The 26,592-nt window shown below is 49.1% G+C and overlaps 11 protein-coding genes across 11 annotated transcripts; 3 read left to right on the top strand and 8 right to left on the bottom strand.

Annotated features, from left to right (window-relative positions):
• Positions 1 to 2,036: 2,036 nt before the first annotated feature.
• Positions 2,037 to 3,602, bottom strand: BDV37DRAFT_297726 (pectin lyase fold/virulence factor; the record flags this gene model as incomplete). Its single annotated transcript, XM_032090396.1, has 1 exon — positions 2,037 to 3,602. The coding sequence occupies one exon, from the start codon at positions 3,600 to 3,602 to the stop codon at positions 2,247 to 2,249; it is 1,356 nt and encodes a 451-aa protein (XP_031936843.1). The 3' UTR covers positions 2,037 to 2,246.
• Positions 3,603 to 7,030: 3,428 nt separating this feature from the next.
• BDV37DRAFT_275229 (glycoside hydrolase family 71 protein) lies at positions 7,031 to 8,468 on the bottom strand (the record flags this gene model as incomplete). Its single annotated transcript, XM_032085363.1, has 4 exons — positions 7,031 to 7,542; positions 7,590 to 7,721; positions 7,769 to 8,300; positions 8,349 to 8,468. 4 exons carry the CDS (start codon positions 8,466 to 8,468, stop codon positions 7,031 to 7,033), a joined length of 1,296 nt encoding a protein of 431 aa, XP_031936842.1.
• A 1,780-nt stretch (positions 8,469 to 10,248) lies between these two features.
• BDV37DRAFT_260192 (lipid droplet assembly factor 1) lies at positions 10,249 to 11,674 on the bottom strand. The gene has a single exon (XM_032083223.1). The coding sequence runs from the start codon at positions 11,605 to 11,607 to the stop codon at positions 10,915 to 10,917; it is 693 nt and encodes a 230-aa protein (XP_031936840.1). The 5' UTR covers positions 11,608 to 11,674; the 3' UTR covers positions 10,249 to 10,914.
• Positions 10,371 to 10,765, bottom strand: BDV37DRAFT_229312 (uncharacterized protein). Its single transcript, XM_032080317.1, has one exon. It carries the CDS (start codon positions 10,615 to 10,617, stop codon positions 10,405 to 10,407), a length of 213 nt encoding a protein of 70 aa, XP_031936841.1. The 5' UTR covers positions 10,618 to 10,765; the 3' UTR covers positions 10,371 to 10,404.
• Positions 11,675 to 13,117: 1,443 nt separating the features above from the next.
• Positions 13,118 to 13,490, bottom strand: BDV37DRAFT_287542 (uncharacterized protein; the record flags this gene model as incomplete). Its single annotated transcript, XM_032088127.1, has 2 exons — positions 13,118 to 13,269; positions 13,325 to 13,490. The coding sequence occupies 2 exons, from the start codon at positions 13,488 to 13,490 to the stop codon at positions 13,118 to 13,120; spliced, it is 318 nt and encodes a 105-aa protein (XP_031936839.1).
• Positions 13,491 to 14,908: 1,418 nt separating this feature from the next.
• Positions 14,909 to 17,413, top strand: BDV37DRAFT_297724 (MmgE/PrpD family protein; the record flags this gene model as incomplete). The annotated part of the gene is made up of 6 exons (XM_032090395.1): positions 14,909 to 15,087; positions 15,157 to 15,363; positions 15,595 to 15,678; positions 15,784 to 16,243; positions 16,302 to 17,080; positions 17,148 to 17,413. The coding sequence occupies 6 exons, from the start codon at positions 14,909 to 14,911 to the stop codon at positions 17,278 to 17,280; spliced, it is 1,842 nt and encodes a 613-aa protein (XP_031936838.1). The 3' UTR covers positions 17,281 to 17,413.
• Positions 17,414 to 17,675: 262 nt separating this feature from the next.
• On the bottom strand, positions 17,676 to 18,392 carry BDV37DRAFT_287539 (cytochrome P450; the record flags this gene model as incomplete). Its single annotated transcript, XM_032088126.1, has 1 exon — positions 17,676 to 18,392. The coding sequence occupies one exon, from the start codon at positions 18,390 to 18,392 to the stop codon at positions 17,676 to 17,678; it is 717 nt and encodes a 238-aa protein (XP_031936837.1).
• A 64-nt stretch (positions 18,393 to 18,456) lies between these two features.
• On the bottom strand, positions 18,457 to 19,359 carry BDV37DRAFT_287538 (cytochrome P450; the record flags this gene model as incomplete). The annotated part of the gene is made up of 1 exon (XM_032088125.1): positions 18,457 to 19,359. One exon carries the CDS (start codon positions 19,357 to 19,359, stop codon positions 18,457 to 18,459), a length of 903 nt encoding a protein of 300 aa, XP_031936836.1.
• Positions 19,360 to 19,707: 348 nt separating this feature from the next.
• On the bottom strand, positions 19,708 to 20,859 carry BDV37DRAFT_297723 (NADP-dependent oxidoreductase domain-containing protein; the record flags this gene model as incomplete). Its single annotated transcript, XM_032090394.1, has 1 exon — positions 19,708 to 20,859. One exon carries the CDS (start codon positions 20,857 to 20,859, stop codon positions 19,708 to 19,710), a length of 1,152 nt encoding a protein of 383 aa, XP_031936835.1.
• A 321-nt stretch (positions 20,860 to 21,180) lies between these two features.
• BDV37DRAFT_297721 (uncharacterized protein) lies at positions 21,181 to 24,394 on the top strand (the record flags this gene model as incomplete). Its single annotated transcript, XM_032090393.1, has 10 exons — positions 21,181 to 21,211; positions 21,803 to 21,895; positions 21,955 to 22,009; positions 22,071 to 22,153; positions 22,219 to 22,689; positions 22,847 to 23,325; positions 23,375 to 23,481; positions 23,536 to 23,831; positions 23,946 to 24,103; positions 24,146 to 24,394. The coding sequence occupies 10 exons, from the start codon at positions 21,181 to 21,183 to the stop codon at positions 24,359 to 24,361; spliced, it is 1,989 nt and encodes a 662-aa protein (XP_031936834.1). The 3' UTR covers positions 24,362 to 24,394.
• A 418-nt stretch (positions 24,395 to 24,812) lies between these two features.
• Positions 24,813 to 26,524, top strand: BDV37DRAFT_297719 (uncharacterized protein; the record flags this gene model as incomplete). Its single annotated transcript, XM_032090392.1, has 6 exons — positions 24,813 to 24,997; positions 25,057 to 25,485; positions 25,535 to 25,647; positions 25,699 to 25,849; positions 25,928 to 26,265; positions 26,320 to 26,524. Exons 1-6 carry the CDS (start codon positions 24,944 to 24,946, stop codon positions 26,522 to 26,524), a joined length of 1,290 nt encoding a protein of 429 aa, XP_031936833.1. The 5' UTR covers positions 24,813 to 24,943.
• Positions 26,525 to 26,592: the final 68 nt, after the last annotated feature.

The following is a 26,592-nucleotide window of genomic DNA, read 5'->3' as shown; positions in this document are numbered from 1 at the left end:
ATAATCGTTGTCACCCGGATTACTGGCATCCTCACCAAAGCAGACCTCCACGACGTTGAAGACGAAGTAGCCCCAGGTGGAATCGCGTCTCGGACACTGAAGGTGAAAGATTCGTATGTTGTTATAGTCTCGCGAATCTGCGGGCCTTCGTAGAGATCGGCCTCATAAAAGGCGAGGCTGGCTTGGTCGTACGTTTCCGCACTGACCCCGACTTGGACGTGGCTGAAAGGGCGGGTGTGTTTGGATACAGGAATCAGCGCCGGGACCGAATGATTCCATATGTAAATTGAGATTCATGGTAGATGCAGAGTCCCAGAGTGTTTGTTTGCAATGCGAAGAGATGTCGAGTGAAACGGACAGCGTGACAAACAGACACAGGGCAATCAGGGACCTTCGCGCGAGGAGAATCCTATTCTTAACTCGGTGGAATGGAGATCGATGCCCATGAAGAATTTGCACTGAGATAATACAACAATTCCCAACAACGTTGTGATGCAGAGATAGGCCACACTCGGCCTATATTGGATCTATATACACCCCGTCACCCTAATGTTGCCCCGTCCTCACAATTTCTATTTCTGACCGTTTCCCCCCAGCTCGTTCAGTTTCTTGAGCACGAGTTCGACATTCTTGTACGTGCTCGTCCCCCAATAGTGCCTCATCTCCACAATGTCCAGCCTGGCCCATTTTTCACCTTCGCTGACCATGCGGTCCATATGGCCCCGAATCCATTTAGCGCGGTATTTGTAAATCACAGTGGACATGCTCCCTTTACTAATCCACACCTGGTCTGCCAGACCAAGTTCAAAGCAATTGTCATGGGATACTTTGACGCAGATCTTCTCAACCTCGGCATCGTTCAGGTACGTGAAGACGTTGTTTATCGTGCGGATATTCTTCAACCCAGCGCATCATTTTCTATGATATTTGTTGAGTTTCATGCGATTGCTGGCAACTACGGGTTGCCTTCCACCCCAAACTAATGGTTGTTGGCGCACAGTCGTATGAGAGAGATGTAGAACGGGTGGGCAGGGAAGGGGGGTTACGTTTTCCCTGTAGCGGTTGATTGTCTGTTTGGGAAACACACTGGCATTCGAGTGGTCCTTCCAGCCATGGCGCTGTATGAAACGTTTCTGGCTTCCTTCCCACCCGGTATCCCCTGGACTCTTTAGAACAGGCTTGGAGACCATGCTGAGGAAGCCGCAGTGGCTCTGATTGAAGCCGGACTTGCTCTTATAGGGCAGCTGATTCTTGTACACATCCTGGAAACATAGGTTCATTATCTGCAGGGGGTGTGAGTTCCTACTCAGGTGTACGCTGGAATGCTACTTGCAATAGTAATGTTAGGGTCTGGATTACTGCACCTACAGATCGAAAATTAGACCTTTGTTGGTTGAAAAGCCCTTGAATGTCATGGCTTGTTGAAGAATTGCGCGTCTTGCCGATAATGTTTGACCGCTCATGATGGATATTTATATATTCTAAGGGTGAATTGCCAAAGTAACGTGTTCGACAACGTGTGGGAGACTGGGTGGCTGTGTGACAACAATCTCATCCACAATAGAGAGAAATGACATTGACAGGTGTCGTTGTATTTATTCTACATTGGTCGATTCGAACACCGGCCACGTTTCCAGCAATTCCGAGGGCTTGAAGAAGCATCCCGATAGTCGTTCCGACCGAAAAAGCCCGTATGGCGCACTTGAATATTTACCTGTCATTGTAAATTTGTTGTAACTCAGCCCCAGAGCGACGACGTACATGATAAATACCTGCCCTCGTGACAAAGCAACCGTGAAGAGAATTTGCCTGTCTGACATGCAATTAGATACTGCACAGAACCAGGTCTGCGATATGAACAAAAGCTTTCTGCATCTTGTAAATAGAGCTATGGCGATTCTCAATTTGCAGATCAGAACAATAATCAAAATTCATGATGGGTCAACTTATTGTAAGTATATCTGCTTCGGCCATATATGCTCTCGACCATGTAGTAAGTAATTTCAGGTGACATTATCGCAAGACAAGCTCACGAAAAAAGGAGTCATAGTATAAGCAGCTTCATTTACGTTATTCTCCTTTTTTCTTTCGCCTCTCGTATTTGTAATACCTCAACTAGTTTTACCGCATCGTCGAGCGGCCAAAGTTCATTGTCGTTCATGTATCATCTTGAACTTAATCGTGTGGTCGGTCGAGACGACTATCTCGCAGTATAAGGTACAGGTGATGGAAAACATTGAAATGCATTAATTCCCTGCATGGCCTGAAAGAGCGGTCGCCAGCCCCGAGCTATCAACATTTCCATAGATCCACTGGCTGAAGTTGCTGGGAGCGGCTTGGTTGCAAGGAATCCCGGAGCTGTTCTGACCAACGACATTCGTGCACTGAAATAGCTCGTACTGAATATCTGTGTCATAATAAGCCTGACCCCGGGTGGCATTCAGGCTTGTGATGTTCACATTCTCGAAAGTCATGTTGGGACATGGGCGCTCATCCGAACAGTAGATCGACGAAGCGATGTTGAAACGGGATGTGCCATGGATATTTTCCCATTTCACATCTTCAATCTGCAACGTCGAGGTATTGCAGCTCTTGTTGGATCCCGCGGAGTACACGCACTGGGAGACCTGGATCGGAAGTCCGACATTGTCCATTTCAAAGTTGCGGAAAGTGACATTTTTGACCAGCCCAGTTCCACCGCCACCCCAGTCGCCGTTGCTGGGAGTGAAGATGCGTGTGCCTTGCCAGGTCTTGATGTAGGCGCCATCCATCGCATTCTTGATTGTCACGTTCTCGAAGGTGGTGTTGAGATTATAGTCGGGCATGTCGGGGTATTGACCGATAGACCCAATCGTAATTCCGGTGCCACCTTCGCAATAAATATTCTTGGCGAGTAGGTTGGTGGTGTTTCCTTTGGCTGCGATACAATCGTCGCCAGTGATAATGGTGGCATTCTCCACCAGCAGGTTGTCACTCTGCCAGGAATCGAAACCATCGGTGTTCATTGTGCCCCATTCGCTGTCGCTGGTAGCGTTCACAAACAAGTTCGTGAAGGACACATTCTTGCTAGCCCACACAAATGTGGCCCAGAACTGTGGTTGAATCACGCGCAGTCCATCGACCAGCAGGTTGGTCGAGTTGTAGATCGTCATACTCATCGGCCGCCCCGCCTGGTTCGATTCATTCCGGTTCGCATTGTACCAAGCTTGACCCTGGCCATTGTAGAAGCCACCCTCGCCATATAAGCTCACATTGTGTCCACCGAAGAGCCATGCAGTGACTTGATCCTGTAGAACAACACTGATCGAATGAGTTCTCCAGTAGGGAATGTTGGTAGAGAAGCGTAGCTCGCCACGCAGACGAACATCACAATTCAGCAGATTGGTCGTGTTGAGGACCGTGTTGACATGGAAAACATTCTCGGAAAAAATGACTGTCCCATTGGTGCCACACAGATCAAAGGCCTGTTGAATAGATGGGGAATCATCCACCACCTGTCCAGGATGAGCAAGAGATTCGGGGTACAAAACGCATGTTGTGCCTTGGTTGTCGACCCAGGCGGTGACCAAGGCGATCCAGAGGGTAAGAAGCCACAGATTCATAGCGCACTCAGACGACTGTGCTTCGAATGCTCGTCGACAGATGGATTACGCATTCTGGAGGGAAAGGGCGCCCGCTATATAGCCACGCAGCGCATGAAAGCTTTTCCCCCGAAAACACCTCCTTATGTGGGATTCGATCAAGTTACATCATATCCCCAGTCTCGCAGGCTAAGCGAATACCTTCCATATCATATGTGGATGCTGCTAATTTTCCAACTCCACTTGAAAGTTCCAGGAACGGATCCTGGGTAACCTACTCAAGACCTGTTTGGCGCTTGGTTACATACTAGAGTCGAGCGAGGGTATTTGATTGCTTAAAAAACTTGATCCCAACAGTTCTTTGAAACTATCTGGAAAAGGTAGGGGCCTTCAAACCCCACATCCCACCCCCAAGTAAGCCTGCGCAGGTCTCTGGGGTATGTCATAAAAAATGGCGGCTATTGGGTTCAAAGATTTCAGATGCTGAGCTGGTTCCAGGGTCGGAAACTTCCCCGAGAACAACGATTCAGTCCCACGGGGTGCTCACTGTGGAAGTTACCCCACTGACTAGGCCCTTGACGCCAAGAAGGCTTAGCTCTGGATTGTTGGTTGCTGGTTGCGGTATTCGTGGTGGGTGATCCTTGCCTCGTCCCGAGTCTCCTTCCCGAGTCTCCTTCCCGAGATCAAGACCCCTCGGAACCAATCCGGCCAGCAAGGTGGAGCTCGGCAATATTGCCTCATACCGTTTCGAGTGGGTTCGTCTCCAAAAGTCACCACTGGTGTTCACTGGACCGCTGGGGATTTTCCTCGGCTGTCTATGGACTCGTCTGCGTTAATGACTCTGGTGGATGCCAGTTTAGTCCAACGCCGGCTTCAATATCAGAATGAGATGGAGGATATATGCCTGATGTTCTTCATCCCGCCGGGCATGTTGCTCAGCCAAGGTCGGGACCCTCGGGAGTCTGCCAGACTGCTCCTCGATAGCATGGGAGATCAGGTCCAGAGCTAACTACACAGCCAACCTAATTCGGTTGGAAGATGTGTGGTAGCAGCTGGCCGTCGACATCGAGATGGCTGCTACAATCAAGTTCAGTTCAAGAGTGTACCACTTCCCATTCGACACTTACCACAAAATACTTTAGAATGCATTCAGGTCACACAAAGAGAGGCCGATAGCTTCACCGAATTCCCCACATTGCTTCCCTGGGCACTCACGCTGGGCACTGACGCTGGGCACATTAAGTGGGGAAGCGTGATGTGTGATTTGAAGATCAACCATGCCCTGATGGATGGCCAATATATGCGGCTTTTCGCCCGATACGTCCCATGATCGCCAGCTACCGTCACAATTATCTGCTTTGTATAGTCGATATGTATGTTCCTTGAACCGCGTTCATGCGATATTGTGAGACACATCTCGGCGACACCGAACCATGGCTGTTCCCACCTTTCGCATGAGGACTTGTGAATGGACAGGTTCACTCAGCTGCTGATGAACAGATGAGGATCCAGGACATTCCTCAACTCCTGCATTCTCGCGAGAAAGAAGGGTCGACATTATTCAAACTGCGAGAAACAAAAATAGCCCATCCTCAAATCTGGATCTAGTCACATCGCGGGATGTACACGATACCTTGACGCTCCGATTGAGGCACCCCCTGTTTCAGAGTATATTAAAAGATATATACTCACACCCAGTGTATCCAGATCGGACCAGAGCTGGCAAGAGCTCATTCAACCAACACATGAACCCAATGGCATTCTGATCGACCCAGTGATCCTCGCCAACAATGGGCCCTGGTAGATGGAAGACGAGAACCAAACATATTCATGTGGGCGATGTCGTTATCTCGGAGACGATTTGTTCGTATTCTGACCCCCGGCCCCTTCTCTACTGCCCGGTACCCACACTCCAATGCTTATCCCGAACCTCATGAAGTTCTCTGTCTCATAGCCCGCTTCACAACCATCCACGCATGGATAACAATGCAGAACCAAGCCAGTCTCCTACTGGAGGCCCACAGCAAAAGTGCCCCACCGACGATACAAACCAGCCAGCATGGAGCAAGCGACTATCTGGCACGCCAAATACAGAATCTTCTAAACGATAACGATGCAATGCAACAACTTCAACCGAAACCTGCCGCACTACCATTTGTTCTGAGTTTGTAGTACTGCCAACCAATGAACCCCTGGAGTTTCTCTCCTAGTTTTTTGAAAGAGCACTGCCACACTGCACTTCTAAGTCTGAAATGGTTGCCGGTGATCCATTGGAAATACCCAAAGTCGATGCGCAAGCGAGGGAGCAAGTCTGCTGCGCTTAGCCTTCAGACCCTGCAGAATCTCACATTCCAATGACGTGCATCTTAACAAGTCCAGGAGACGGTTGTGGTGGTTACCACAAGAGAAGGACCTTTTACTGGAATTTAGAAGGGATCTAAAGCTATCCTGGTGTGATGTAACGAAGCTGTCCTCGCATCAATTTCCACGACGAAGCCAGGACGATATCAGCATGGATCACACCATAGGTATGTATCCAGTTGATGGCGTCGATAGCATTTCCAATCCATCGGTCTCGAATATGATTGTCAAGTCCCCTGTCCTGCAGGTGGTCACAGAGGTTTCTAAGTCGATAAATGGAAAGCGGAGGCTTTGTTCTCCGATATCAAGACATTCGAGTATATGAGGATTCTTGGGTATGGTTCAATAGATAAGTTTTTCTCGATCGATGCATAATTCCGAGATAGACTCTATATGTTGCACATGCTCAATGACGTGCTTCTCGCACCCTGTGGTATCGTGCTTGAGGGTGGTTTTAATGACTTGTCCGTTGCTGTCCTGGAAGACCACCCCAGCCGATCCCAGCGCGATGAAAGAAACAGCTCCCTCGGGTTGGATTAATAATGGATCACCATTCATGTTGCCAAGAATCGAGAGAAATCCCAGCCAGGCAAACAAAGGACGGGTGGAAATAGGAAAGAAACTAATATGCACTTGAGTTGATCGAAGGGAGGGCCAACTCTGCTGTCTCGGGGGCTGGCTGCTCAACGTATCACGTGATAGAAGTCTTCCCAGCAACATCCATCTTTGGAAACACCAGAATTTGTGGAATACGCAATATGGACGGGACTACTTTATCTGCTTCTCAGATTGACTGCCTAGAGACCATTTACCTTCCGGGATGTGCAGGCGCCCCACCTTTTGGCAACCGTTGGGCAGGCTGCTTTGTCGCCATGTCCACCCGTCGGCCCATTTGGCCAGAAAATTATTTGAATCGTAGATTCAGATTGATGCGACCTTTTGGTCTGGTTTGGGGTGTGTTTATCTGGATACGTGCCTGGACAACCTGAATCCGACTCCACAAACAATTTTTCCTCTGACTCAGAATACATTGTCCTCAATGACTGTGTTCTCTCGGTGCCAACTGGACCGTGAATATCCACCGCGGTCTAACCCTCTCTTGCTACCGAACCAGTATAAACGTTATAATTCCAATGCTTACAATTGTCCTTGATGTCCAACCCACCCGTGCCACTCATGATAGCCTTCCCTTCGCGTGTCACGGAGAATTTCTGAACACCTACGCCCATACTAATATTCGATGTGACAATCCCCGCCGGTACTTCAATGGAGACTGGTTGATTGGAACCACTCGTAACGATCAACGTGGCTGGTTTTGTCAACATGGTAGCGATGAAGACACTGTCGTGCAGCATGCTGACACCGTTTGGTTGAGGCAGGGGATCACCGGTGCAAGCGATGTTCTTCGGCGTGGGACGGTACCAATATACAAGTTCGTCCTTCTCTATGATAGGAGCAATCGCACCAGACTTGTAAGCTGTTATGTAAGGCTTATACAGGTTTCGCCAGGCATCATGGGGCATTCCTGCTGCCCACTGTGAAGAGCCGTCATCACTATGATTGGCAGAGTAAGGTCCGATGTAGTGCGATTCGCCATAATCTGATATACGTTAGCTGTGGAGATGTGTCTCTGGAAGGGCGAGCCACCATTCCATGAGATAATCTCGATCAGGTTTGGCTGAAGCTGGAGCATCTGTTCCCAACGAAGGGTCGGAAGATTCTCACAGACGAATACCCAATTTTTGGTGTTGAAGTGCGTTGCGAACCACGGCGATACCGCTAGGCAATGTTAAATCTGTAGGTGTAGAGACGGGTGGGAAACAAACGAGCCATATATGTTTGTCCAGCCAGAGCTTTAACAAACCTCTCATCCCAGATAGTGGTCATTGGTCCGGGTATGATGCTGTTTCCCCCATCAGTAGGCCATGCATACCAGGAGAAGGCACCATCGGTGGACCGCGTAGCACCACTCGACGCCGCCGCCGGATCCTGGAGGTTAGGCAGGGCCCATATGGGGTGGGAGGTCCCTTGCTTTACAGGACCCCAGTTGAAACTGTCTCCAACAAATGTACTGACAATGGCAGCCCCACTATACTGCATCTGTGCGGGATGACTTGCATATTGTCTCATATACGCCGTGATTTTCTCTGTGTCTCCGTTACTCCAATAGGCAAAGTCGAAGGAGATAAAGACTTTAAAGTTGACCTGCTGAGCCGCCTGGTACGCTAGTGCTAGCTGAGCGGGTGTGTATTTGTCTATGCTGGCGCAGTTAAGGGCAAATGCATCAATGCCAATTGCTTGCGCTGTGGTCATGTCGGCGATCCAGTCTGATAACTGATACTTCTCAACGATGCCAACCTGTGCTACGTCACGAAAAATCCATGGGGAAGGTCTCATCACACTAACCATGAAGTGAGCAAACACATACTTGCTAGAGTCTGCACGAGCTATCAACGAAGTCGCCATGGGGAGGCCAGAGACTATTGCCAGCAGGCCTGTAATGATAAAGAGAGAGTTGCAAATCATGCTGGCTCACTGTTTCCACTGTAACTGACTTGTTCATATTGCTTTCTAGCCGTCAGAACGGATATATATATATATTAATGCTAAAGGGAGAGGATTATTTCAATCTGGCCCCGCCCATTCTCGCATTGCGGTCAAGTCAAAACGAAGTCTCGACTGCAACACTCTCAGCCAGTGCTCGGCAGACCATCCCGCCTGTGTTGTACAAACGTTTGAAGTGTAACTTTACCTCTGGAGGTGCGAGGCTCCTGACATTCGCCAGATGGAGATTGCCGGGCGCCACCTATGTAGCAAGGTCTTGAAGCTGTGCCATATGCTTTGTCCCATTTTCTAGTTCATTCAGCCGAGTTGCGTGCAGAACTCTGGATGGCCACTGAGTGCTGGCGAATATGTTACACGGCATGTTCTTCCTCCTCATGAATTGACTTGGCCATCTGTAACGCTGTGGCTCCCTCATGGAGGACGTAAAGCATCGAGAACCCACAAGGCAATACTTAGACGGTTATGTGGTTATTTGAACGATCGATTTGCCAGGTGAGACGTGTATCAGGGACAAAGGCCACTGTGAAAACTCCGCAGTTGCATGCATTCGCTCATGTCGGCAACCATCATGCAGCTGGTCATCCGGCAGAGATTTTCGGACTTTCTCACCATTCAGCGAGCCTGCCCAAAGGTCAAAGAAAAAGGGATGATCGGCCGGTGTATCAGCTGGCTGGTTTCACCCCGCACTTCGGAAAATATACCTGATGCTTATCATTGGCACAGACTACGTTGCAAAGAAGGGCGACACGGTACATTACGAACTCAATGGGCCTGTGCATAGTCGGAATTGGTGACTTGCGACACGGCAGGTTGATCTGCCACTATTTCCCTTCTTCTGGCCGACCAGGCTTCGCTGTTTTCTTCTTCTACGTGCACAATGTTCCTCCCATCCCGTGCTGGCGCGCTATTACCTTTTATTTGTCCCATCAACCTGCTTTCTCCAAGCTGGAATTTCCAAGGATTGATTAGCTCCAAATGGACTAGCCACTCACAACAACTCAACTTCCTGAGTGCCCACAGTAGTTGTATGCTTGGCTATATGCAGTGGCTCCAAGACGGGTCGAGTGGAACTCAAAACGGGTTGGCGTACGTTCTCAGGTGGTGCTCAAATGTTACATCCAGGGCTGCCACCCGAGGAGCTGCACGTCAGTCATTGGTAAAGTTGGGTGCGGTTGGATACAACGCTGGAGGTTAAACTTCATTGCCATGCGACTAGGTGGTGTTCTCAGGTGGTGATATTGTCGGGCTAAGGGGCACACATATGAGGACCACGAAATGCTAGCCAACTATCCTTTAGGATGGCCGCTCATGGTCGTTATATCCATCACCTGACGGGCCAGCGAGGCGCTGGGGATGGTTTATTTCACAGTCTGACTCCAGTTGAAAGGCACCGGGTCCATCATCTGCACTAATCCGTCTGTATTCACCTTTTCGGGAAATGAATGCAGCTGTATGCATGACACATTCCCCCAGCGACGCATTCTCAGTGGAGGTGTGGAGGGTACCCATCCAATTAGCCCTTTGAGCATCGAGCGTACGTCTCAGAGGGATTCCTCGACGACATAGCTAGCCATAGTAGTGAATCTATAAACATGATATATATTGTAACATCAATTGTTACCCCCATTCACACCGTCATATTTGAAAGCTTCTTCAAATGTATCCCTTTTGTAGAGGCTTTCTGCGCAATGGCCCCAAGTTTTCTCCATATCTCTGTAAGTGAGGATGTGATCATACATCTCTTGACCATCCTGCACCAATTTTCAACAGTTATCACTCGGATCAGTCGGCGAATGCGTCGAATATTGGACATTCAGAATAACTACTAAGGTTGTCCCGTCAGGCACTTACCTTCTCAGTGAATACTGCTTGCGCTTTCCTGCCTTAGGATTCAATGTTAACGTCGCGATTCAGCCAAGATTCCAGATTCCGCGTAGACTTTAAATAGCACCAGAAAGTCGACTAGTGTACCTACGAACAGCAGAGCTCCATCGTGTAAATCGCATATCGCTTGAGATGAATAGTTTGCCTTAACCAGCCCCAATGTTGCCACCAAGATAAGCGAGCAAAGAGACAGACACAATGGATCCAGCGACATGCCATCAGCCATTTTGTTTCAAGCACTAACCACGCCACTAGTTTGATTGTCTGTTACCAATTGGCATTCAGGTGACTCCATGGCTGCCCGTCGATTTCACCATTCATCGTGAGTCAATTATATTCATTGAGACATATAATGGGAAATGCTATTATGTACGAAGGATTACAATAGCAAAGTATAAGACCATAAGCAAGAATAGAAATGGTTATATGCAAACCGCATGTCGACGCCGGGGTGGTTGACGTCGTTTCCCGATCGCTGCGCAATCTTCTCCTGATATATAGTTCGCTCTGATCCAGTGTGCTTTCAATTCGTTCCTTTTGTTCCTTCGTCGCGGTCCTCCTGAACATCCTGGGGCTGGTCCTTCGGTGGCACTTGTGAAAGCCAGAACTTGCTAATCACTCCACTCAGGAACGTGCCGTCCACCCATTTAATGACGGCATACAACACCAAGCCCCAGCTCCAGAGGTATACGCCCATCATGCTAGCGACCAGGAAGATTGGTCCCAATATGACAAATGATAGTATAGCCCACAACAGTGCGGCTACCGCAGCAAACACGAATGTACCAGCTAAAAAGACAAGGAACGGCACTCCACAGCAGATGAGCTGACAGACGAGGAATGATATCGCGTACGGCCTTCGCAGTGCAGCTTCGAAGAGCGCTGCTTGGCGAGGAGGAGGAAATATCCAGGCAAGTAGCCATTTCACAGTGCCTTCGAACCAGTCCAATGTGCTTGGGATGACGTCGCGGAACCACGCGGTCATTGGTGCATACCACGGACCCGACGATGTGTCTTGTACCGTGGCATTGTCTTGCGTTTTTTCTCCTGGAAACTCGCCAGGCGTTGTTAGACTCGTGGATTTGGTAGCGGTCGCACCAAGCTGTTTCGCCTGTCGTTGTGTCGTTGGTACGGCACTGGTGAGTAAAGAGTCGGCTACAGTTGTTGGATTTTCAGTGGCTCCGTCCAGGAGGCTAGACGCTGATTTCAGAGACATTGTGTGTGTGGTTGCGCCCAGCGATATTCGGTTCAGATGTAACTATCGAGGATACAGTTGAACGACTCCGGCCGTTCAAGAGATAGAAGGTGACGATATCCGTCATACAAATATATAAATAAACGCCCCCGGTTCCTGTGCTATGATGTCACATTCCGGTCATTGTGGGACCAGGCGAGTCAACTCAAGCACAGGGAAGGCCGGATGAAATACAACAGTATCCTCCCGTATAAACCAGTTACATAATCCGGTATTAACTTTCAAGAGTGATCCATTGAGAGGAAACCAAGGTACATGGGAAGCCTTGACCCTTTCTCACACGGTAGGGTAAGGTATATTGTGAATATATATCTTCACACTGTCGTGAGATATAGCTAGTAGAGACTTTGAGCGCGAGTGAATAGAGTAGACACGTTTTCCCCTACAAGCTCCCCTTCTTCAGTTATGGACTTATATACCATGATACGGTTACTACAAAAGGTCTGATCTTCTATCTTTTCTGAGGCCTCTATATGGACTTCATGAGAAAACGCGTTCTATCAAAGATTAAACGTAGGGCACTTGAGGCCCACTTGCCGGCCGGATTATCCCACGGCTGGTCCAATCAGGGCTGCTACTCGGAACTCGGAATCCCCAGCATTCCGGCTGTGGGGCCGCATTGGAACCCTTCTTGCTGGACGATATTTTGGTCTCCATGACAGGCACCGATCGTACCAGACTTGTCTATGTAGAAGAGCCAGAGAGTGTCTCGACTGGACCTGATTAAATCTATTGTCCACACCAGCAGCAAGCCCCTTCGATCCACGACTATGGATACAAAGCTAAGGAAGGACTCACGCCAAGCCCTTCAAGAAGTATAGTATTTTATCTCCCCTCTTACATGATTTCTTTCCCTTCAATACATCTTGATTGGATCATGCCTCCTGGTTATCTATCAATGCCATAATAGTTTCACTGAAGGACTGATTATAAGGGTCTTAGGTATAACAGTATTACTTCCCTAGCGATTCTGTTCCCTATTTTCCTCCGTCGCTCGTGTATGATTTCATGAGACTCTGCCTGGAGACACACAATACGCCCAACAGTATTATGACACGTTGCTGCCTACGTACAAAAGTACATGCGTCATTCACTGGAAGCAGGGTCAACCCTCAAGATTACCGAGACGTCTCTTGGATCGCCTGGTGGAGCAAGTCTTTTCTGAGTGTGACCGGAAAGGGCATGGGACGCTTCACATGGTGTCTTGTGCCTCAAGGGGGATCAAAAATCCATTGAGTTAGGAAATCAAGGGTTTGGACAAGGTCAAGTTGAAGTCGAGCATCCTTCTGCCGTTAAACCTACATATGTTTGATATGGAAGGAGGGCCCAGGAGGTATAAATGAAGGTGTTATTACTCAAAACACATATATGTGATGTTCAAATGCCAAGGTCATAGTGACATGAACTACCTTGCTCTAAATCAAAACCCTTCTGAACTAATACACAAATGAATGGAAGCCAAACGCTGTCCCTAGAGATGGGCACATGTTCCGGTTGTCAAGACCTGAGGAGTCTTCAACTTATGGTCCCCAATTGGAACATCCACCCTCTCTCCCTGAACACCACCAAATCCGCAGATCGCTCCACCGGGGTTGTAGATATGAGAAACCGTCTTCTTGATTTCTACTTGTGAGTCAGCTTGATTGTTCGATTGCTTGTTAGGAGGGGATGACCATACCAACTTCATCCGAGCCCATATTAGTTGGGAACGTCTGGGACCATTTCTCACCATCAGGGGTGTAGAATGTGATTGAGATGGAAGAGATTTGGCGCTTGTCAGAGGGGGCAGCACTAGCGAACGCCGCAAGGGAAGGGAGAATCACGGTAAAAATGGAGAGCTGCATGCTGGGTATTTTATGAGAGACGTTGATATTCTCAAAGGAGCACTGAACAGGCTGGAGTATGTATGGAGTTACGTCTGATAGTAGAACCCTTTTGATTTAATTTCTGCTTAGAGATAGGTGCGGCACACAGCTTTATATGCAATTTTTCGAATGGTCCTTGAAAGTAACATTCCTAAAAATAGGAATCCAAAGGTAATTGTCCTTCTCAGCCTTGTGAAGATTTGGGGACAGACGTAACAGTATGATCATCAACGTAGCAAGGCCACTCGTATCCATACAGGTCCTCGGCGAGGGTTATGGTCGTTGGTTAGGTTTTGGGAGGATCTGCTCAAGTACGAGGCATCGCCACGGCCCAATGTGGGGACACCCAAGAATAGGAGCGATCATCCTCGAACAAGACCCAATCGGTTCCGTCCTCGTGTTATTTAAGGCGTCCGATCTCAATACACAACAGTGGAGACTTGGTAATTTGGTACTCGGCTACCTTAGCCACACTCGCTTACAGGTTCAACCTGCTCATCCATCTGCATCTACCATGTCTAGGCAACGCAAGGAGCTATGCAGATATTATGATAGCTCTAATATACATGGATTAGTCAATGCTGTGGCATCGATTGATGATACTCAATTGAATGTTATTGAATCGATGCTTGGATCTAAAAATAACCCCTCCCATTCAGTTCCTACGATTGAACAGACGTCCTCCAGGAGTAACAGAATTGATTAAGGGCAAGGGAAATGTATCTAACAGGAAAGCGTGTACTATAGATGGAATTGTACTCAGGTAAAGTAAACAATAAGAATACTTCCTGTGAATTTCATGGTGGTTACAGACACAATCGCTACCAATAGCTTTAACGCAACTGGCGTTGGGCATCAGAACACTGCTTCGATATCGAACCATTCAAAGAATTTAGGAAGTTATATTCTGAGGAGGAAAGTACGTGATTGGAGCATCGACACAGCCACGAAGCGATGCTCCTGTCTGCAAGAGATCGTCGTGATTATGCCGCCTAGAAGCATTGGCCGCTCCATCGTTGGTCGCCTTACAGGGTTCGAAGCTTGAAGGGGGCCTTAAATCTATTTGCTCTACCATTACGGCTGTGCTCCTACACGGATCGCGATGTCAGACTCCCAGAGTAGAGGGTCCCAGGGCGCCTGCCAGCAGCCAGTCCTCGGCAGATGGCAAAGTCGACCTCGAGCTACACCAGTAGACCCACGTCGAAGACCGCTAACTTTCTGTTCCTGCCCCTGTCAGGCCAAGCTCACCAGGGGAAAAATAATATCATCAAGGGTTGCGAAAATCTATAAATACAGACGCAATTCCTCGACAATATGCTCTCATCAACAGCGCACCTCACTATACACTACGATCTACTTCCCCTCTCAGAACACATCTATAATTCAATCATTCCACAATGAAGTTCTCTTTTGCTGCTATTATCCTAGCTGCCACCTCGGCCATTGCCACCCCCATTGCCAGTAAACGCGATGGCACCTTTGTGATCAAAGATCTCAAAGCGCGCGACTCTCTCTCCAACACCATGAGCTTCAAACTGCTTGACGGTGACGACTTAATTGACTGCAACTTGATCTGGTGAGCTTGTATTTTGACATAATGTACACTAGGGATTCCTTGAGCCTAACCAGCGCCCTTTATACATAGGAGTGCGAAAGAACCCGAAGAAAATGCCCGATGCAACGACTCCAAGCATCTGATTCAGTTTCCCGATGGCTTCGAGTTCGGCAAGTTTACCCTTGCCATTGAGCGGATTGAGCCCAACCCGATTGGTGGCCGTGCCTATCTGGATGAGAGCGATGGCAAGTGGAACTGTGTAGACAACCCGTCGGACCATGTCTACAAGGACTGCAAGTACGACGGTGACTACACTATTCCACTGTGATTGATCTCTGGAGAGACATTTGGGAGATCAATCTAGGAGCCTGGAATTCCGAGTTTCCGACATGGGTGGATATATAGATGGAAGGAAAGATGCTACTAGTACATACTGCTCGTCATTCGTCAATTAGATTCGCTGAAATACACTTAATATCTGTCATTGAGAAGATCTCCTGTCCCTTTCCCTAGAAACGCACTCTCGAGACAGATGGTTATGTCGATCGTTCATAAAGGCTTCTTGACCCCACCGCCGGCTATGCCCACCATTGCCGAGGGCCGGAAGGTGGGGTTCAGTTGTTCATGTTCATACATGCGTCGATCAAGCACCTCCACGATTGAATCTGGATCCCCAAGGCATAATATAATGGTTGGTGTATAAGCCTACTGAGACAGTATAATCATGACAACTCGAACCGAGCGTTTAGCTACCTGGGCTTCAGGATTTCAATATGATGATATCCCACAGGAAGTGATCCAGCGAACCAAAGACCTCTTCCTGGACTGGTTCGGGTGCACGATTGCTGGTCGTCACCATGCCGCCGTAAAGGCCATTGCGATGTTTGTGCAGCAGATGGGCCCCACGTCGGGGAGGAGTGAGTTGGTAGATTGCGAGCTAGGGTTCAGCACAAGCCCGCCGTTTGCAGCCATGGTGAACGCCGCCTCGTCGCACGTTGTGGAACAGGATGACTTGCACAATCGGAGTATCATGCATCCAGCGACGGTCATCTTTCCCGCTGCGTTGGCAGTTGCCCAGGATCTGGACGCAAATGGAAGGGACTTTATTACAGCCTGCGTGGTTGGATACGAGGTAGGATGCCGTGTGGGGGAATTCCTTGGAAAGAGCCACTATGCAGTATGTGGATACCTTCAGGCTTGCACCGCAGACTGTCATGTTAACCTAGCTCAAACAGCGTTTCCATTCCACTGCAACTGGTGGAGTCATTGGTGTAGCAGCTGCAACAGCGCGTCTTTTGGGTCTCGACGCTGCGGCAATGCTATCATCGATCGGAACTGCCGGGACCCAGGCATCGGGCTTATGGCAGTTCCTTTTGGACGCCACACATTCAAAGCAAGTTCACACAGGCAAGGCTTGTTTCGATGGAATCTTCGCCGCCTACACCGCGAAATCAGGGTTGTTGGGGCCCAAAGATGTGCTGGAAGGGCCCAAGGGCATGGGCGTCGCACTCGTTCCCGATACACCCAACGCCAGTGCAATTGACGCAGACCTAGGAGTTGACTGGGCAGTACTTGGAAGTAGTTTCAAATGGCACGCGTCATGTCGGCATACGCATCCAAGTGTTGACGCATTTCTTAACATTCTGTCCACCCATAGTATTAAATTCGAAGATATCGACTCGGTCGTAACCAGAACATATCAGGCAGCCTTTGACGTACTTGGACTCAGTGGACGCGGTGAAACGGTCCATCAAAGCAAATTTAACATGGGATTTGTTCTGGCAGTAACGGCGCAGAAAGGGCAGGCCATGATAACGGATTTCACAGAGGAAGCACTGCAGGATGCTTCCTTGCGACAATTCCAAGAACGTGTTAAGATGGAGCTGGATGAAGACATAAATGCGGCGTTCCCACAAAAGTGGCAAGGTAAGGTCATCGTAACTTGCAAATCCGGTGCGACCTATGAAAAATTTGTGGAATATTTGAAAGGAGATCCCCAAAATCCACTTACGAGGTATGTTTAATTCAATATCGCAATGATGGTGAATGCTAGCACTCAAGCTGACCGGATGGTGTCCTAGGACGGAGATTGAGACCAAATTCAAGGCCTTAGCCAAGTATGGGGAAGTTCAAGACACGGATCGCATCCAGCAAATTATCACCAAGGCATGGAACCTCGAAAATGAAGGCAGTCTCAAGGAATGGTGGCTCTAGTGTTCCCGATGTGATAATCTCGTACATAGAATCGATGCTATCTTGCGTATCCTTGGCTATTGATAGCAGTGTTATAATCGATCCCTTGATTTAGCTCTACTCTTCTATCACCTCTGGCTATGCTAAATGATATATCCGTATTTCTTGCCGTATAGATAAGCCTGTATGTTATAGTAAGCCTCGAAAGGATTGTTTTTATGTGTGACCTTGATATTGGATCTACACGAAGGTGCTCTTTGGCGGCCAACATCAAGTGTACTGACAGCTCCTGCTTGCTATAGAGAGCAGGCCCCACCTCATAGCCTCATGGCAAGCTTCGTGACTGATCCCTTACTCCTCGGGCTTCGACTAGCATCCATGCAATCCACCATCTGCCTGAAACCTTTGCTAAAGAGTCAAACCTGTCGACCGGTGCCTTGCCACATACTTTCGTCAAAGGGCGAAAGCATTTTAAGAAACGCGGTCGCAACTTCGTATTCCCTTTGCAAGACGTGACGATGCTGATCGGATCGAATTTGCAGGCCCAGCTGCAGATTCCGCGGTCTGACGTTGAAGCCATTCGTGTAATCTAGCGTGTCGTAGACGTGCCCAGGGATGGGCCGAATATCGAAGCACCACAGCAGCCGACTGAGCGTAATGAGTAAAGTATTGGTCGCAAGATCTGCGCCTGGGCAAATACGACGACCCCAGCCGAATGAACTATGACCAATTTTTCTTGGATGCGCAGATCCCTTTTCTTGCTTAACCGATGATATGTATTCTTTCGGAAGATAAGGTAGCAGATGTGGGTCGATATCTAAAAATCGTAAAGGGTTGAACTGATCCGGGTTAGGATAATACGTAGGATTCATATTAATTGCCCACGAATTTCCCAACATGATCGTTCCTTGAGGAATGTAGTACCCGCGATAATAATCATCTTCAGAACAAGCATGCGGTGTTCCACCCAATATAGCTACAGGGCGCCAGCGCAGAACCTCTTTGCAAAGTGCGCGTAGATACGGTAGCTTGGGTATATCCTCGAATGTAGGGAATCGACCAGGGCCCACCACAGAGTCTAACTCAGCCTGTGCCATCTCCAAGACTGCTTGGTTGGTGATGATCGCCAGCATGGCTGAGCATAAAGTGGAAGATGTGGTGTCGGATCCAGCACCGAAAAGTGAAGCAGGTATGTAGCTAATCCCGCTCAGTCAACGGAAATGCCGTGGGATCTGAGTCTCTGGTCTCGAGGAGCTGCTTGGTCAAACTATTAAAAAGAGGCTCTGCTCCCGGGGACTGCTTCGCGGACTCTATATCCTGTCGCACCACACGAACAAGTGCCATATTGGCCTCAGCCTCAAGACAGCCACGGCGTTTGATTTCCGCCTTCCATGGGGCAATCCAATCGGGTAGATACTTCAGCATGGGAAAGGATTCCACCAGGTATGCTCCTGGAGCATTCAAACTGGACGCATATTGCATGAATTCAAGTCGCTGTCTAATCACGGGTGACTTAGCGCTATCGACACGGTGACCATACGAGACGGCGAACACGATCGACGAGGCGAGCCGGTCAAATAGCGATTCCCATTCGGCTGCACCTTCTAGTAGCTGATAGCATAGCCGACTTGACTCGGCCGGCTGCAGTAGTTTGTAGTGTTCTAGGGCCCGAGGCGTCAGGGCAGAATGCAAGAGCCGGCGGCGAATGAGCCATTCTTTGCCATAAGGTTGAACAAGAATGCTGGCCATATCCCAGTATATCTCACCCATGGTGACAAACCGTGGGCGTGTGCTGTATTTTTTAGACCGTTTTTCGAGCAGCTCCGAGGCAATTGACGGGTCAGATATGACCACTGTTGGCCGGCGACCTAGCCATATAGTATATATTGGGCCATATATCCTCGACCACTCCTGGAACTTGATCCCGGGGTGCTTCGACGGGATCTGAAGCTTGTTGCCAACCAGTAGAATAGGGCAAGGACCAGGAGGAAGGTACGTCCACAAGTACACATCGTGGACGACAATTTCAAGGAAGATGAGAATGACGCCGCAGCTGATCCCCAAGACTGGACAAGAGAGGAAGGAGTGTATATAATCCATGATACAGTTTGATGTTCTGTCACTGAACAAGTATGGAAACGCGCGAGACTTCTTACAAGCTACTAGCACAGACTGTACCTAGAAAGAGATTTCAGCTTCGGCAGTCCCCAGTGACAGAGATGATAATTCAACTGAGTACTGCGGGGAACAGCATGGTTGTCTTCTAAATTCCAGTGGGAGTGATGCAAGTGGCGGCGGGACTACTAATGGCGTTGGTACATGTGGGGGAAAAGGCCCTATCGCACTTGCTACGTTGCTCTTCCCTGGCTATATTCTTGACAATGCCACGGGTATGTACAAAGGCCGAAGAGACACAACCGAATAAAATGAAAACTACCACTACCATGACTATAGACTGGGCTTGATAGGACTTGGATACTTCACAAACGCGAGAGGACCTGTAGTTGCCAAAACCCCGCTGGCTTTCCCGGTGATTCTTGGATCTTGCCCAATATAATTGGCTGGGTATCCAACGTCAAGTGGCTTGACGCTCTCGAGGTATTCGATCTGGGCTTCGGTGAGACGGATCTCCAGCGCCTTGAGGTTGTCTCGGAGATGCTCGATCTTTCGCCCACCAATTATGGGAAAGACATAGGGCGCTTTCGATAACACATAGGCCAATGCAATGGCCGTAACGGAGTCCACCCCATGCTCAGCTGCTACCTTCTCAAGTGCCTCGCTCATTCTAGCTTCTTCTGCACTCTGGATCGCAGGCCCGATCGCGCGGAGGGCTTCGCCTTCGCTTTCCCGAGCCTTAAGTTGTTTCTTCGATTGAAACTTCCCACCGCCTATTGAATCCCATGGTGCAATTGCCATACCAAAGTGCCGCGCCATTGGAAGAATATCCTTCTCGAGATCACGGCGAAGAACGTTCCATCGGCCTTGATAAATACTGAAGGGTGTCTTTCCATTTGCGTTCGCGTAATAGTTTGCCGCAGACACGACCCAAGCAGGGGTATTAGACACCCCAAGATACAGCACTTTGCCTCGTTGTACTAAAACATGAAGGCTGTCCATTACCTCCTCGATCGAGGTAGTTTGATCCCACCAGTGAACATAGAGAATATCAATCCAGTCGGTTTGCAGTTTTTGAAGCGAGTCTCGCAGTGACATATGTAGGCTTCTCCGGGAATTGCCCGAATAATTCACATAAGAGACCTTTCCAAGCTCATAGTCGCGGTAGGACGTGGTGTACTTGGTCGCAATCACCACGTTATCACGATTGCCACGAGCCTTCATCCATTCGCCAATCCATCGCTCCGATTGCTCATCCTGGTAGTTGTTCGAGGTGTCAATACAGTTTCCTCCTGCATCAACGTATGCATCCAAAAGTTCAAAGGCCTTCGGCTTCGACATGCTACCCATGAAGCTCGACCACGACTCTCCAATGGACATGCCCCCGAGCTGTAGAGGAGACACTCGGATACTTGCAGATGCCGAGAGAGGTCGTAAGCGCCCCAGTGGCGTTGCCGGCTCAGGTGCAGGCTGAAGGAATGACATCTGGATGATCTGTTCGCTATACGTCTAATAACGATTTGCTAAAGCACTTTATTATTACGTCCCACCTTTATAGCTCCAAGACCAACAGCCAGGTGATAGTCACTTCCCCTCCGGTGACTGATGATTTTGCTAACCCCCAAGAGCCCAGGATCAATCCGATCGTCTCGGTTCGGCAGACTAGCTGTTGACGCCAATCTCCGGTGAGAATGAGTTCCAACCCACATTCCCCACATCATGATGTGGCGGTATCTACGGTATCCCCCCACACGGCGTTCACCCATGATTTTTAGGCAAAGAGTCAATTTAGATTCGTTCACGGCAATGGGTCCTAACAGCAAATGCCGGGCCAATGGTATTGCGCTGTGAAGCAGAAATGGGAAGTTGAGTGAAGGAGGTGAATGATTAGAGTGAATGCCGAAGTGGTCAAGAAACATGGCACATACCACAAAACCTAAACATTGCTCTCTTGCGAGTGTAATATGAGCTTCAGACTTTGTCAGGAGCACCTGGCATGGACTCTACCTCGCAAATGAGGCGCCTGCGTAGGCTGATGTTCACCAGTTACGCACAAACAGGTGAGTAGCACCTTCCTCGATGGATACTCCTCTCTAGCAGAAGCTCTATGGCACATGTACCCCAACGAATTCTCGCCTGTTGAGGTACACTAAGGTGGTTAAAGGCGGCTGTTAATTGAAGCCTATGTCGAATCATATGTTCTTTCTGGCTCAGGTAGATATTCGATGAAGAAGTGTGGAGTCCATTATACAACGAATTACAGGCCCACGGTTCGATATTCGATGCGGGGTTTCCCCGCATCCGGGGTCAAAGTCTAGTCTGGTTGATGGCGTCCCATGCTGCGCATATCCTTGAATGCCCACCCATCCCATATTCAGTATCACATTCACCGTCTTGTGAAGAGGTCTAAACCCCAACAATATGAAAGCCATACGAAGGGCGAAGCCACGGAGGGTCCCGTGTCCCTCGTGCCCCAAATCGTTCACTCGTACAGAGCACCTACAGAGACATCTTGGATCCCGTACGTGGGTAATTGAGAATGGATATATTGCGTCATTTGTTTACTAACAGCGCATTCAGACGGCGTAGGGAAAGCTGTAAGATGCCCCGAATGTGGAAAGGAGTTCATGCGCAAGTACGTGGCTACTAAATTAATACATAGCCGGTTCACAGCAACTAATGAGACTCTACTGAAGGGATGTGATGAAACGCCACCTCGCCAAATGCCAACTCAAACCGCGGACAATGTCTATGGGAGAAGCAGGAACTACCACGACTGGTGCCCCTGTACCTGACAGACAGGCAATCATGCCAAATATGGATGGCACGGATACTTCTTCCCAGGTACACTAAATGGAATCAATAATCTACCAACTAGGAAACATAGCCGAAGGTCTGAGGGGAGCCACCCACAGTTGATAGCCCAGGAAAATGACCCTGAAGGAACGGAAGCCAGTCAGTCATGTATTCTTCCTGACAATTCCTTGGCTGAGCTCCGGTGGAGTGATAGCCAGTTCGAAGACATACAATTGCTGCTTGACCCGATGCTGTTTGATCGAGTGGAGCACAACCACTGCCTGCAATTGCCGTCTGCTATTGGTGTTCCATGCATTGACATTGATCCGGCTGACACATTCAGTTTCCTCGCCCGAATTTCCAGCCAGGAGAGTGCTTCGCTGCAGAGTCGTTATGACTGTGGCGCATTACTAAGGAAAGGGTGGGAAGGATCCAGGGTGACCGATGGTACTGCTGGGAGACAGGGAGCACTACCACCGACAGATCTTCCCTGTTCTCTCACTGATCCCTCGTCTAGCGGTATGTTTCACTATTCTTTTGTCCTTCTCAATAGTAGCATCACAGTCAAAGATTATTTTTTTGCCCCCTGTATCTAACAATTCTGCAGGTGCCGCCTGCGAGTCGTGGTACCACGCATGGCTGTCTTCTGCGCAGGCCCCTTTGTCTTCACAACCAGCATACCAAATCGTGCATCAAATCCGAAACCTTTCCCAGCACTCCAGAATTATGCATACATGGTCTCCACAACTCGAGAAGGACTGTATTCGCTTCTTCAGTCCCAAGAACATCGAGAGATTCATCAAGGTTTACTGGACAGCGTGGCACCCTCATTACCCAGTTATTCACAAGGCAACATTTTCCATCAGCAGTGCCCCCGCGCACCTTACAGCGGCCATGGCCGTCATGGGGGCATGTTTCTCGCAAAACACAAACGATAATCACAGTGCGAAGCTATGGCTCAATGGTGTGGAAGAGATGGTCTTCACTAACAAATATTTTGGAGACCTTATGCTGCAGGATCCGGCCACCGTGAACATTCGTGATGTCGTACAGCTCCTCCAGGCAGCATATTGTGTCTGTACTTTCCAAATCACCGAAGGAAGTCACATTAGCCGGCGGAGGACTCGGCGTCAACGTTTTAGTATGCTCGTTTCAGTAAGAAGTTGTCTTAGGCTCTCGTGTCTCAGTCACTAACTCAGGGTAGCTCGCTAGAGACTTGAACCTCTTCAGTATCACACACAGAAATCTTGACTCGGTACGGGGAGGTGACTTCTGTTGGGACACTTTTATTGCAACCGAGGAATGCATTCGGTAGGTGCAAGCAAGGGGCAACCTGCTCGTACAGCCTGCTAACCTCATGAATAGCACTATGTTATTCATATATATACATGACACTGGGTTTGCAATCTTCAGCAATTACCCACCCCGCATGAGAATCCAAGAAATGTCATTGAGCATGGCATGCCCTGAGGCTTGCTTCCAAGCGCAGACCGCAGCAGAGTGCCTCACGGCGATTCGAACGTGGACGGGACATCAACTATGGGGTTGCAGAAGGACAATGCGTGAGATTGTGCAGGTCATGTTCTGTAGAGATATTAACCTCGATATACGCGAGTACATCTCCCACCTGGGAATACTGAACCTTTGGATTGTGTGCTCCGGTAAGAACACTGCCGGGGTCAATAACTAGATGTGGCCCATACGGCCTCCCAGAAGTCCTTCGACTCAGTTCTTGCCCAACGTATATAAGCACCTGCTGACTATAATCTATGCAGCACTTTGTGCCGAGGCATTTCAGATCAACTCACTTATCAGCGTCGACACACAACTCCAGCCTATACGGAGAGCGATCCACAACTGGAAACTAGCCTGGAACCAGCGATTCACGATTCACGATAGTTTTGGCTTACCAAAGGAGGAGGATAATATCTTGGTCAGTAATGAGGACGATTGGCGACGCTTGGGCTTTTTCCAGAATGCTTCCGAATATTGGTTACTGCTAAACATCCTCATTCGAAGGATTGACGAACAGCAGCAAGCCCGACATGATCAGTCGGTTCAATCCGATGTTGAACTCGCTGCCCTGGCTATTGACAGGCCATATACGCCGTCGAGATGTGATTCACCCCCAATGGCAGATCTGAAGCATCTTATATCAGAACATCATCGACAATTCAAGCCGTATGCATGACTCCGGGACAGTGTTCATGACCTTGAGTAGCGTTGGGACGCTACGCCTCAAGCCGTAATCTTCGTGTTGTCCTTGTCAGGGCTAATGAATGTGTCAATCATGTAATAAGTCCCTTCGTAATAGTATATATGATAACATGTACAAGTTAATCAATATACCCAGAAGCAAGGCCCTAGTCACGGAAGATTTGGATAAGGTGTGGATATCCTCACGTGGGGACACTTGTCGCTTTGCGATGCGCTTTGTCGGCCGACCTTTGCCATCCTATGCATTTGCCGTATAATTATAGCAATACTGTTGATCAGCAATCCAATATTATGGGGTTGTTTTGTTCGGCCATCGCGTGTGTCCCCATCCGCCACATTTCTATTACCCCACAAACTCATGGAGTGACATCGACAGATGGCAGACTGCCTCGGCAGCTAGGAGCCCATGACCCAATTTATGCGACGCTATGAACAATGCTTCTCTCTTTTATATTGGGGAATCTCTCTAATGGCATTCCTGTAACACCGTCATAGGTGATATTCTTGCTCCTCTACCATTTTCGGTCGGCATCAGACCACCACAGCTGTCTATACGATGGACTCTACCACTAAACCCTTCCCCCTATTACCCGAGGGGTCGAGAATTCATGTCATAGTTGTTGGAGCCGGTGAAGCCCCCTACGCGCTGCCATCTTCAGTGTTACTAAGATCATTGAAATAGGGTTCGCGGGTCTCGGCACTGCGATAGAATGCCGTCGTCGGGGACTTTCTGTCACAGTTTATGAGCGGTTCCCCGAACTAAAGCCACTTGGTGATATAATCTCGTTCGGGTCCAATGGGGGCCGGATCTTTGCACGCTGGGGCTCGGTGGTCGACCGCATGCTACCTGTTAGCATCAAGCTCCAGGACTACGGGTTTCGCATTCACAAGTACACGGGAGAGCACGTCCATACGCAAGACTCCTTGCCCCTTGATCGACAGGCTCCCACGATCAATGGACATCGGGGAGAGCTGCACCAGATTCTATTCAACTATGCTCGAAATGACCTTAACATTCCCATTAATCTCGGCTGTGAGGTTACCGGGTACTTTGAGAGCGCCAGTGGCGCAGGGATCCAGCTCGCATCAGGAGACAAAGTGCACATGTACCATGATCCGTGCAGTGCCGTCCACTAACAGATGCTAGGTCTATGGAGATGTTGTCATCGGCTCCGATGGTGTCCGCTCTCAAGCTCGATCTTTAGTTCTAGGACGTGAGACACGCGTCCAATCTAGCGGCTATGCGATCTATCGCGCCTGGTCTGTCACCCATTCGAATCATCTGGCCACATGATGCTGAGTGTCTGTAAGGTTTTCAAACGAGGATATCCTGGCCGATCCACTGACTCGACATCTCTCCGAAAATGGCGATACGTTCAATGGCTGGATTGGTCCGGATGTGCATCTACTGGTTTCAACGTTGAAAGGGGGGAAGGACGTCTGTTGGGTACTCACGCATAAGGTGGGTGCCAGATAAGCCCCGACGATCGTGAGCTATGTCGTGGCCAAACTAATCCTGAGAAAACGTCTGGATTCGTAGGATGCATCTGATATCAGCGATCGCTGGTCCTTTCCGGGTAAGCTTACGGATGTCTATAAGGTCTTAGAGGGCTGGGACCCGGTCTGCCACCGGATCATTTCGAAAACCCCCGAGTCAGCCCTGATCGATTGGAAGCTCATCTGGCAAGACCCCTTGCCGACCTGGGTTAGCAAAGACGGGCATATTGCCCTTGCTGGAGATTCCGCTCATGCATTCCTCCCGACATCCGCTCAGGGAGCAACCCAGGCGCTAGAGGACGGTGTCACGATCGCCATCTGTCTGAGCCGGGCTGGCAAATATAGGATTCCCGATGCTCTCCATGCCTTCGAAAAGATTCGGTGAGGCCCAAACCCCCAGGCTACACATGGGCCCCCTCTGATTCAGCAATACAGGTACGATCGTGTACGCAAGGTGCAGGAAACAGGTAAAACTACTCGAGATAAATGGCACAATGCAAGCTGGGATAACGTAAAACGCGATCCCAAGGCCATAGAACTTCCACGAGAAGACTGGATATTGAACCATGATGCCGAGCAGCATGCCAACAATATGTGTGATCAAATCTTCGGTGCCATCAGGGGTGAAAGTAGATTATGAGGGAGCTGTTCGGATTCGGATTAAGATAGCTCTGTGTATCATGTAGTGGCGAGAATAGTCTCTTATAG

Source organism: Aspergillus pseudonomiae, assembly GCF_009193645.1.
Source record: "Aspergillus pseudonomiae strain CBS 119388 unplaced genomic scaffold BDV37scaffold_95, whole genome shotgun sequence".
NCBI classification, from domain to species: domain Eukaryota; kingdom Fungi; phylum Ascomycota; class Eurotiomycetes; order Eurotiales; family Aspergillaceae; genus Aspergillus; species Aspergillus pseudonomiae.
This window is presented reverse-complemented; position numbering and strand designations above follow the sequence as displayed.

Excerpts from the sequence above, each read along its gene's own strand:
- BDV37DRAFT_229312 (XM_032080317.1), bottom strand. The coding sequence starts at position 10,617 with ATGGCTGATGGCATGTCGCTGGATCCATTGTGTCTGTCTCTTTGCTCG.
- BDV37DRAFT_260192 (XM_032083223.1), bottom strand. The coding sequence starts at position 11,607 with ATGTCTCTGAAATCAGCGTCTAGCCTCCTGGACGGAGCCACTGAAAAT.